Raw genomic sequence first — 11733 nt, 5'->3', positions numbered from 1 at the left:
GACGTACAACTTCATAGTATTTGAAATGTTAACTATAGATCTCCATACTTCTCTACATTAAAAAAAAAAAAACCCATGGGGCAAGGCAGTCAATACATAGCAATCATGGTGTGACTCAGACACTGAAGTGTAAATCAGCTACTTGAAAAATGCCCAAAAGTACCACCACTCTTGATAAACAAGTTAAAATTATCAGTGGTAATATATAATATACACACTATGTACTCCTGAAATTTTTACATGTGAAAAATATAGCAATTGAAATAAAAAAAAATCACACTTAAAATCGGGGAAAATATAGTGACAAAAGAGAAAGATATATTTAACTTGAACGCTGTTATTGTCCAGTTTGCACAAAACCTAGATGGAATAATCTAGATAGCCCTATATAACTATTTAGAAAAATAATTCCATAGTTTACAAACTATCCAGAAAAAAAAAAACCTCATGCTCAGATGGTTTGGATATCAAATTTTAACCAAACACTTGAAAAAGACATAGTGTCAAGTGTACAGAGTCTCTTTAGAAAGTAGATTTAGTAACAGAATAAGGATCTTCAAAAGATCCTTATGGAATCCCTGTGACCAGCGAATACATTCCATCATGTACAAAAGGAATTTATGCATATCTGATGAAGAGTTTAAACCTTTGTATGAGGTGATTTCCTTGGGCTGTCTAGGCCAGCTCAGTCTGAATTGTCACAGAAGAGACACTTTCTAGATCCAGAGATGAGGTGGAAGAAAGAAGAGGACATGTTCAAATTGGGAGAAGGACATGAGCAACTATTTTCTGTGTTACAAAATGGAAAAAGAAGATCATGAATCAAGAAGTGTGGCTTCTAGAAACTGAGAGTGAGCTTCATGTGACAAACAGCAATGAAACAGGGTATCAACCTCACAATGTTTTGGGTTTTTTTTTGTTGTTGTTGTTTATTTGTTTGTTTTTTGTTGTATTTGTTTTTTGACCTGATGAGACTGCTGTTAAATTTCTGACTATGACTATTGAGGTAATACTTACATTTTAATATGCAATTTGAGGCAATTTCTTTTTTCTTTTGAGACAGAATTTTTCTGTGAGGTAGACAAGGCTTTTATAGAGCTCCAGGGTAGGAGGCTTCCAAATGGGGGGAAATAGGCAAGATTTCAGGAGCAGAACACAACAGGTGGTCAAAACAAGATAGTTACAAAAGGTAGTTTTAACAAGGTAGTCATAGGTGGCCATATAACCTTTTGAAACAATGATAGAGTTGCAAGATGCTTATAAACAATTGTTGCCATTTCTGGAACAGGCTGTACAGAAACATTTATGGTTAAGGTTAGAGGTGGGGCATAGTCCAGTCCTTGAGAAGCAGGGATTTAATCATAAACAGGAATGAACCTAGTTTGTCTTTACTAGAAGATAACTTCTTCAATATGGTACTACAATTACTAACTAAAAAAAATTTTTTTAACCAAGTAATGATTTCTACATACATTTATTTTTATTGTGTTTTCTGTTTACTTGTTTTGTTTTTGTTTGGTTTGTTTTTTAGGGACAGGGTTTCTCTATGTATCCATGGTTGTCCTGGAAATTGCTCTGTAGACCAGGCTGGCCTCAAACTCTGAAATCTGCCTGCCACTGCTTCCCAAGTCCTGGGATAAAAGGTGTGTGTCACCACTGCCTAGTTTTCTTTCTTTCTTCCTTCCTTCCTTCCTTCCTTCCTTCCTTCCTTTCTTTTTGTTTCTTTCTTTCTTTCTTTTCTTTCTTTTTTTACTTTTCCCCTTTTATTGAAAATAGATTATTATTGTACAATATATCCTGATTATAGTTTCCCCTCCTTCTATTCTTCCCAGTTCCTCTCCTCCTCCTCTTCTGTCTGGCTCCACTTCCTTTCTGTCTTTCATTAGAAACCAAAGAAGCTTCTAAGGGATAACAACTGAACATAACAAAGTAAAATATAATAAGATTAAACAAAAAGCATCGCATCCAAGTTGTACTAGGCAAACCAACAGAGGGGTGAAACAAGCCCAAGAGAAGGCACCAGAATCAGAAACCTACTAGGTCACACACTCAAGAGTCCCATAAAAATAGTAAACTGAAAGCGATAATAGACACAGAGGACCTGGTGCAGAGCCATGCATCCTATGCTTGCTGCTTCAATCTCTGTGGGTCCATATGTGCTTTGTTCAGTTGATTTAGGGGCCTTGTTCCCTGAGCTCTGAAGGAAGGCATTTGATGAAGACATCCCATTTAGAGTTGTGTGTTTAAGGTCTCTCTCTCTCTCTCCCTTTGTGTGTGTGTGTGTGTGTGTGTGTGTGTGTAAGAGAGAGAGAGTGTGTGTGTGTGTGTGCGCGCGCAATATCTGGTTGTGGGTCTGTATATTTGTTCTCATCTGCTGCAGGAAGATGTTTCTCTGATGATGGCTGAGCAAGGCACTGATCTTCGAGTAGAGCAGAATGTTATTAGGCAGTGTTGGGTTCCATCTCATGAAGTGGGCTTTAAGTCATATCAGACTTTGTTTGGTTACTCCACAAGGTTTGTGCCACTATCGCCCTAGTGTATTTTACAGCAGGACATCAATGTAAATCAAAGTGTTTGTTCCTTTTTGGTAGCCTGGAGGAAACCTTCCTGTACCAAATACACTAGGAGATAGAAATGAAGGTTCTGTACAGGCACCAGCTTGATGTCATGTTCAGTGAGTTGTGTATGAATTTCCTTCAGCAATGGGACCTTGCTGTCAGTTTATGGAGAACGACCTATTATCTTGGCAACAGCCTGGGTTTTTTGGGAATTTTCATGGGATCTCTTTGATAAACAACTCAATGGAATGTAGCCCAATTTCTCTATTGGGAAGTTTCGTTTGGTTATAAGAGATGATCAATTCGGACTTTGTATCCCCCATTATTTGAAGACTTCATTAGGATCACTTTCATATATTTTAGAAGGTTTACACAACACCAAGTTTCCATATCTATCACCCCTCAAATGTCCCTCAATTCTAGCCATCTCTCCCTGAATTTCCTCCCCACCTGGTCTTCATTCCATTTCTTTCCTACCATCCATGCATATTAACTATTCTATTTTCCCCTTTCAGAGAGATGCATGTGCTCCCCCTAGTCCCTTTTTCTATATCTAATTTATCTGGGTATCCAGATTGTAGATTGGCTATTATTTACTTAATTGCTAACATCTGCCTATGAGTGAATACACACCTTTCTGGGTCTGGGTTAACTCATGATAATTTTTTTCTATCCTAGTTCTATTCATTTGCCTCCAAATTTCTTTATGCCATGTTTTGTGGGGTTTTGTTTTCTTTTGTACAGCCAAGTAATATGCCATTATGTAAATGGACCACATTTTCTTTATTCATTATTCTGTTGAGGGACTTTTGTTAGGAAATCAACAGTATCAAGAGACCTAAGTCACATTGGAACAAAATATTCGAAGATAATATATCTGCTGCATACTTCAGTTCTTTGAGTAAGGTCAATATGTGTAGGAGCAGGAGAGAGTGATGGCAGAAGAATGAGATTGGCCTAGGTCAGTCCCTTGCAGGCTCCCTGGTTCTTGATTCACTCTCTAGGAGCTTCTATGAGTTGGTGAGTTGATTCTATGGGTTTTCTTGTGATATCCTTGGGCCCTCGGAGCTTCTGCAATCCTTCCTATCCCTCCTGCAGGATTCCTAAAATCTGCCCAATGTTTGGCTGTGGGTCTCTACATCTGAGAAAGACATTCTTTTAAGTTTTTCTTTGTTTGTTTAGTTTTCTTTTATGTGAATTGGTCTTTTGCCTGCATGCATGTGAGGGGATTAGAACCCCTGGAACTGGAGTTACAGACAGTTGAGAGCTGCCATGAAGGTACTGGCAATTGAATGTGAGTTCTCTGGACAGTGCTATTAATCAATGAGCCATCTCTCTAGCCTGAGAAACTCATTCCTAAAGTATGCATATGAGTCAGGTGGTAATAGCCTCTTAACTGGGTGTTGGTGGTGTGTGCCTTTAATCCCAGCACTGAGAAGGCAGAGACAGGAGGAGCTCTGTGAGTTTGAGACCAGCCTGGTGTTATAATTTTAAAAAGCAGCACTAGAGAGAAACATGCCGTGTGACAGAGCTTGGGTGTTTTTTTTTTTTTTTGAGGCAAAGTGAATGGAAAACATGTTCTTCCTGTCACTGACAAAGCAACTGATAACAGTGTCTTTCAACTGCAAGGTCTACTTCACTGATAAGAGAAGACTTCTGCCCTGTCCTAAATTAGGCTAACAGGCTGAAGAATGATGGGAGTAAAGAGAAAAGATTATTTTAACTCATAGTTTCAAGCTAAATTAACAAAGATAAAGAAAAATACCATTACACATGTTTTTTGTTTGTTTTTGTTCTAAAGATTACCTGTCAAGGCCATATCACACTTCGATTTTAGAGCAACAACCCAGAAGCAGAGAAAAAGAAAGCTTTTAAAATGGATTGTCTTCATGCCCCAGAGTTTTGCCTGTTTCATCTTTTCTTGCCCTTTTTTTAAGTACAGGCAATATAAGTTCAATATACTTGTAAAATATTTCAAGTCTAATAAAGTGGATTATTTAATATTTTTCAATAATTATAAAGTAAATTTCCATGTCTACATTGCTTTCACCAATTAATATTTTAAGATTGCCTTCCTTTACACATGCACACATTATCATACATAATTCTGACAAAAGCAAATGGATATTCCAACAGATTTTTTTCTGGCTCAAAAACTTGTGTTTCCCCTACTACAACCACTTTACGTTGTGAACTGATAAGATTGAGGAACAGATTGTAAAAGTGATGGATACTTGGATGCCCACATGGCTGCTTAATAGTATTTATCTGTTCTGAATTATCAGCCCTAGAAGGCAGTTGAATATGTAGTGTTTAAACTCTGAGATGGAGAAATAGATGTTGGCTAGAATGGTCAGAAATATAAAGAAGCCTTCTAGGAAATATTTACTAGACTGGATGAATAAACAGATGAAATATAAACCTGTGACTATTTGGTAAACATAACTAAAGAAACAGCCTTCTAATATTTCACTCTGCATACATCTACAGCAAATTTGAAATGAACTGCATACTTTTCTGTGATGTTGATGATCCAATACAGGGGCACATGCATGGTAGGCAAGTATTCTACCACTGAGTTACATACCTCAAGTCACTTTAGTGATGTTCTTTTAAAGTCATATTACTTTCTATATTGTTTTAAGAATTCATGTTACTTTATTAGATGATTTTTAGCAAATAGTTATAAAATACCACCATGTGACTGAAAACAGAACTATGGCATAAACTTAGCTAACAATAGGGAGTGTGGTCAGAAGGTGACAGAGGAGAAAAGCCTCATAGTCAGGGCCTGTAGAATTCCAATACTTATCCTAGGTTCTTTTCTGTAGTCAATGGAAAAGGAAACAAATGAAGAATTGAAAGAGTAATAATTTGCTACATCAGATCACGAGAAAGAAGAAATGGAACTATATTGTTCTCACTTGTATGATGTCTTAAACCTCCACATACTCATTGGAAAAAAATTAAAACTGAAAATACAGAGAATAACGATGAAGCAATAGATTTTTAATGATAATAAAATCGAGAAATAGTCACTTTAAAATTTTGTTATTGTTCTTAATCCATGGGGGAATGAGTATGTTGTAGATAGTTTTGTCTTTTAACCATAAGTCAAAAACACATTTCTGTATCAGTGATGTATTTCTACAACATATATGAATGTCTTGGTTTCTAAGAAAGTACATGTCCTTCAAGAAAGAAGAGAATTGATGTATAGATGATCCTATACCAATAGGGAGGAAAGCCCACAGTGGTAACTGATTCATTTGCCTTTTAAGGCTATCCATATTGTACTTTTTTCTGATTCCTTTCTATCTGTTAGCCTCTCTCTGGGTGTGTATGTGTGGGACTTAGAAGAAAACTTGCTGGAGGAGTTGCTTCTCTCCCTCCTTGTTTATGTGTGTCAGAGACCCAACTCAGGTGGTCAAGTTTGGCAGCAAACACCTTTGCCCGCTGAGACATTACTAAGGGCCCCACTTTGCATTTCCAAACCAAAGAATTTGAATTCTCGCCTCATTAATCAAATAATCCTTTAAGTTGCCAGAAGCTGGGCTCAGCTCCGGAAGAAAAGGCTTGAAGGTTAGCAGCTTCTTTTGGCTCTAGAAAGGTTCAGTTCCCAACACCCCACATCCAGCAGCTCACAGCTGTAACTGCATCTCCCAGGGGGTATTTGATGCCTCTGTCCTCCATGGTTAACCCCACATAGGCATGCTCATACCCACACATGGACACACACGCACACACACATATAATTAAAAATAAGAAAAGCAGCTGGGGATTGTGGTGCACACTTTTTTCATCCCGGTACTCAGTTTGAGGCCAGCCTGGTCTTCAGAGTGAGTTTCAGAACAGCCAAGGCTACACAGAGAGACCCTGTCTTGAAAAAACAACATAAATAATAAAAAAATAAATATAAATCTTTGAAAAAAGATGTCAGAAACATTTCATCAGACGACAAATATGAAGAACACTACTTAATTTCACTACCTTCTCTACCTCAAACGGCTTAAAAAGCAGCTTTAATTGTTTTTTTTTTTTCAATGATTTTGTTTAGCTTTTAAGTGTATATGCGTGCAAGTGCGCATGCACCAGAATGAAGGTACACAAAGAGGCCAGATGCATTGTGACTCCTGGAGCCGGAGTCACAGGTAGTTGTGAGCCTATGAGTATATGGATACAGGCAACTGAAATTATGTCCTCTGGAAGAGAAGTGAGCACTCTGAACCATGTCTAAGAAGCATCCAAACACCGAATCAGTTGGACTGCCCTGAGTCTCCAAATCAAAGACTGAGTCTGCAGTGTAGGGCTCTTCAAACAATAGATAACAGCATTTTTTTTTTAATTCCCACATGTAGGATCCAAAGGCTTTGCAAACTTTCTTTACCTGCGATCATCTATGATTTTGGTTCTGAGCTGACACAGACATGAGATACTCTGCATTAGATAAGACATAGAACTAGAACTAACTTGTTATAGAACCACTGAAATAGGATGGGGCACATTTCAGGCCATTCTGGGTCTTCATAGGGTAGGAGAGCCAAGAATGGGAGAGGTCTTATCTGCAAGCCAACCTCCTTTTTGCCAGTTATTCCAGAGGTTAGTTTAAAGGACTCTGAGGCAAGAGTCAGCTCCTTGTATTTCAACCCCCAGTGGCCTAGTCAGACCCAGTGAAACACCTACTAGCTCAAAGACAGTCCTAACCAGTGTTTGTAGTGGGTTAGCTTTGAGGTTCAATTTCTTTCCCTGGCAGGTGGGGGAAATCCAAAAGAGACCTAATAACATAAGAAAAAATAACATGTTGTGACTTGGTGTGGGAACAGCCTACCAAGTAAGCCTTCCAAGATAGCTCAGCTCTCAGCTCTGGAAGCCCTGATGCCTGATACAAGCTTAAGCAGAGAACCAAATGGCGTGCTCAGCCCAGAGACTGCTCTGTTCCCTAGTGGCCCCTCTGAGTACAAATGTACTGAACATAGGCTTGCTAATCAAACTTTGACAGTGAGCCTAGCTTCTGGAATCTTACTCTAGTGGGAATTCCAGCCCAACCACCATTCATCAAGATGTTGTAATCTTGAAAAAACATCTGCATTTGTAGTTTTTTTTCTAATATGTTTTACTCATGATGCAAGAAAAATTTTTGATCTTGCATTACAACTCTCCTTTGGTTTTTTAATCCTGTATTTTCTTGTAAACGGAAAGCTTTTAGTCTTATGTATAGAACTGTTAATATTTTTCTTCAAATTTTGTATTTATGTTTATAAACATTCTAACTTTTAAGTGTCAGCAAGTGTTCATATATATATTTGTTTGTTTGGGGATTTTTGTTTATTTTTTTTAGGGCAGGGCTTGTTTGTGTAGCCCTGGCTGTCCTGGAAACTCTTTAGACAAGGCTGGCCTTGAACTCACTGATAACCCTGTTTCTTCCTCAGGAGTGCTGGGATTAAAGGCATGAGCCACCACCGCCTAGCTAATTTTTTTTTTTTTAAACTTTTGTGTGTGTGAGTCCTGCCTGTATGTATATTTGTACACTACATGTATACCTTGTGCCTGTGGAGGCCAGAAGAGGATTTTGGATCCCCTGGGTCTAAAGTTACAGATGGTTGTGAGCCACCATGTAGGAGCTAAAAATTGAACCTAGTCCTCTGGTAAAGCAGCTCTTAACTGCTAAGCCATTTCTACAGCCTCAGCATTCACTAATGTTTTATTCTATTTATCTTCTGGTCTTCATTTTATGTTTGAAAGCATACTGTACATACCAGTGATTCTCATGCTTCATTATATATAGTACTCACCTGGGGCAGTTTGTTAGATCTGTTGCGTTGCCAGGCCATCTTCAGAGTATGAATCAAGTGGATTATATGTGAGCCCAAGAATTCAGCATTCTCCAGATACTTCACAGATGACTCTGATGTAGAAAATAATACAAGACACTTTAATAAAGCATTTGGACAACAATCCTCTGTCTCTCCCTCCTGCTGCTCTCTTCTTTCCACAATTATTTGTTATAACTCCAGAGAAATAAAACATGCTTGCTATAAAGACTGAGTACCACCCCAGAATGCACATAGTGGGAGAGAACTGAAACCTTCAAGTTGTCCTCTGATTATCACACACTCAAATGCTAATAAATGTAATTTAAAATTTTAAAGGAAAAAATATTGACGTTGGATATGAGTCACAAAGAGTTCTTAAGGAAAACAGTAGTTTAAGGCATTGGACATATGAAGAATTTCTTTAATGGCATCCAAATATCATTACTGATAGTCTAATTAAAGGGGACAGATCATTCTACTATTTTCTCTACCCTCCCCTTTTGCATATCTAGATTTTCTCTTCTTTTTTTCATTCTAAAATGGAATTGATTCATTCTATAGTAAAATGAAGATATTTATTGTAACAAGTACGTACTCGTTACAATTTATTAATAGTAAAAACACCATTGAAACATAATGTACCAGACAAACTCCCATCAGTATGTGGAGGTATCAGAATAAAAGATAACCTTTATTCTACAGGAGCAATGTAATACCCACCCATCACTTATACGATAGCCATTGTACTTCAAGTGTGTTCATCATGTTCATAATACCTTTGGAAGTTCTTGAATCTTTCCATATTTCAACAAGGGGTAGGTAGGTGGGGGTGGTATGATTCTTAGATACACCTGCATACGTACAAATCTTTGCTTTATAAATCATTTTTGTTTTTCAAGTAATAAAAAGGTAAACAACCTTGTACAATATAAGCATGTCCTCTGAGCCAATGGGACAGTTAGTAGCCTTCAGATAGATTTTCTTACAAGGCAATGACACAGTCTTATTTTTTGTTAGAAGCAGCTCTTCTGGGAACTGAGTACAAAACTCAGTTGGCAGAGTGCTTACCTACTCTGTATAAATTCTTGAATTTGATCCCCAGCATAATATAAACTGACAGTCCTTGCACTTGGGAAGTGGAGACCACAGCATCAGAAGCTTAAGGTCATATTAAACTACAAGCCTGGGATATGTAAGATACTGTCTCAAAACCAAAAATAAACAAAGAAAAAAAAAAACACTACCAAAATACCCAACAATTCTTCCATGTTTTCTATTTAAACAGGTACCTTGATCTACTCTCAAATAAGTTTCAGGTTGGGACTCATGCCAAGAAAAATGCCCCACATTTAAAAAAACAAAAGGATTGCTTTTGCTAAAGACTCTGCAAGACACCTTCTTAAACCCAGAGCAGGTTAAAAAAATTTTATGTGTATGCATGCATATGACCCTTCATTAGCATATCTGTACCATGTCCATGTGGAGACCAGAAGAGTATCAGATCTCCTGGAACTAAAGTTAAAGGGAATTATGAGCCACCATGTGTTAGAAATTGAATCTAAAAATTCTCTGCAAGAGCAGTTAAGTATTCTCATGAGTCACTACTCACTACTTATGCTAAGTCACTATAGAACACAGGCTTAAATCGGGAAACTGGGCTGGAGAGATGGCTCAGCCGTTAAAGGCTAGGCTCACAATCAAAAACTTCCAGGAAACATAGTGTGGTGGCTCAAATTTATAATCTCAGCACTTCACAAGCTGAGGAATGACTACCACGAATTGCAGACTAGCCTGCACTACAAAAGACCCCACTTCAACCAAAACAAAAAAAGCCAATTATAGTGGCACCACCTGTAGTTGAGCACTGCCCGTGGGGCTGGGTGTTCAATTGGGGAATTCCAGGAAACCCAGTGGGGTTCTTGACACTTACTGCCTGCAGTGGTGGGGGCCAGGAGAGAACATAGGATCCGGCTTAAGTGGCCCTAGTTGATAGGCTGATAGGTCCCAGGAAAGGTTTGGGGACTGAACAACAAAGATTGGAATGGAATGGAACCTCTGCCTACCAGTTTCACATCTAAGCACAGGATGAGTGAGGCCATACCCTCCCTCAAATTTTCATGATGGCACACTAGTGTTCCACACAAATCCCTGTGAGGCAAGTATTTTCCCCATGAAAAGACCAAGTCTTAAGCAAGTGTATCTATAATGATTGCCAGTTTTATTGCTCTGGCTAACAAATCCAGAGGTAATTCCAGGTTTACATTTCTTTTTAATAGTTCTTCATCAAGAGTTTAGTGTCTTTATTGCCTCTACAAGCTGGTTACAAATTAATTTTAATTAACTCCCACTTATTAAAAAATCTGCAGTTCTTTGTGAGACACATATTCATTAAAAAATACACATAAGCAAAAGGCAAAATTAAAACACACCACACAAAAATAAGCAGTTAAGTTTCTTGATACGTATAATTATACATGTACACACATAATTAGGAATTTTCCTATATGTGAGCTGATACTAAATATGCTGCTTTTTAATTGTATAATATGGAATGAACACATTTCCATGCATAAGTGTGAAACTTTCCAACTGAAAAATGTGGAAAATGGGTCAAAATCCAAAATCCAATGAGATGCTGGTAACAACAAAACTACCTAAAAGAAAATAACGCCAGGTAATTAAAAGTAAAATGAAGTTCAAAGATACAACAGAAAAAAAAATGCTAAGAGAAAGAAAGCAGCAGCCAGATTTCAATATCAGAGAAAAAAAGATTTCAAGGCCTGAAGCACACAGGGTAAGGTCGGCTTCGGGAATGTCTTTGTTTCCAATGCATCATCACAAACTTGTTTCTTACTCTTCTTATCTCTTCCCTAAGCCTTTCCAACTCATCTACTCCTCTTATCACTTCTTCAGGGTTCAGATGCCTTGTGGGAGTGTCCTCTTTAGGTTCCGGGCTGGGTTGAGCAGGCTCTCCTCTAAGGCTTCCATCTGCTTCCTCCCCCACACTTTCTCCAGAAGCCTGAAGATTTCCTCCTGCCTGCTGTGGTGGATCTTCTGAAAGATGGCCTTCATCTGCCTTTGGTGTGTTCTGGGGTGTTCCTTCGTTCTCGTCACAAGACTTTTGCATGTTGAGTATTTCTTGTTTGAAGAAATTAATCCTAGAAAAAATAAGGAAACAAAACAGATCAGGTGCCAGGCAAATGAACAAGTTCCCAGGTCTCTAATTGCCAAAAAGTTTTCTAACTAGACAAGTCAGGCTGAGCTCCTGACTCCACCCCTTACTCCACCTCCCTTCCTCCCCCCTCTCCTTGCTCTCTAACTCCATCTTCTCCTGTCCCAGCTCCAGCCCACCATTTTCCCAG

General features: G+C 38.3%; 1 protein-coding gene across 1 annotated transcript; it reads right to left on the bottom strand.

Annotated features, from left to right (window-relative positions):
* Window positions 1–10568: 10568 nt before the first annotated feature.
* Tceal8 (transcription elongation factor A like 8) lies at window positions 10569–11525 on the bottom strand. The gene has a single exon (XM_051179254.1). The coding sequence runs from the start codon at window positions 11496–11498 to the stop codon at window positions 11145–11147; it is 354 nt and encodes a 117-aa protein (XP_051035211.1). The 5' UTR covers window positions 11499–11525; the 3' UTR covers window positions 10569–11144.
* Window positions 11526–11733: the final 208 nt, after the last annotated feature.

Source organism: Phodopus roborovskii, unplaced genomic scaffold (genome assembly GCF_943737965.1).
Source record: "Phodopus roborovskii unplaced genomic scaffold, PHOROB, whole genome shotgun sequence".
NCBI classification, from domain to species: Eukaryota; Metazoa; Chordata; class Mammalia; order Rodentia; family Cricetidae; genus Phodopus; species Phodopus roborovskii.
Note: the sequence above shows the minus strand (reverse complement) of the source record. Positions and strands in the feature narration are given on the sequence as shown.

Coding starts and splice junctions, on each gene's coding strand:
- Tceal8 (XM_051179254.1), bottom strand. CDS start 11,498: ATGCAAAAGTCTTGTGACGAGAACGAAGGAACACCCCAGAACACACCA.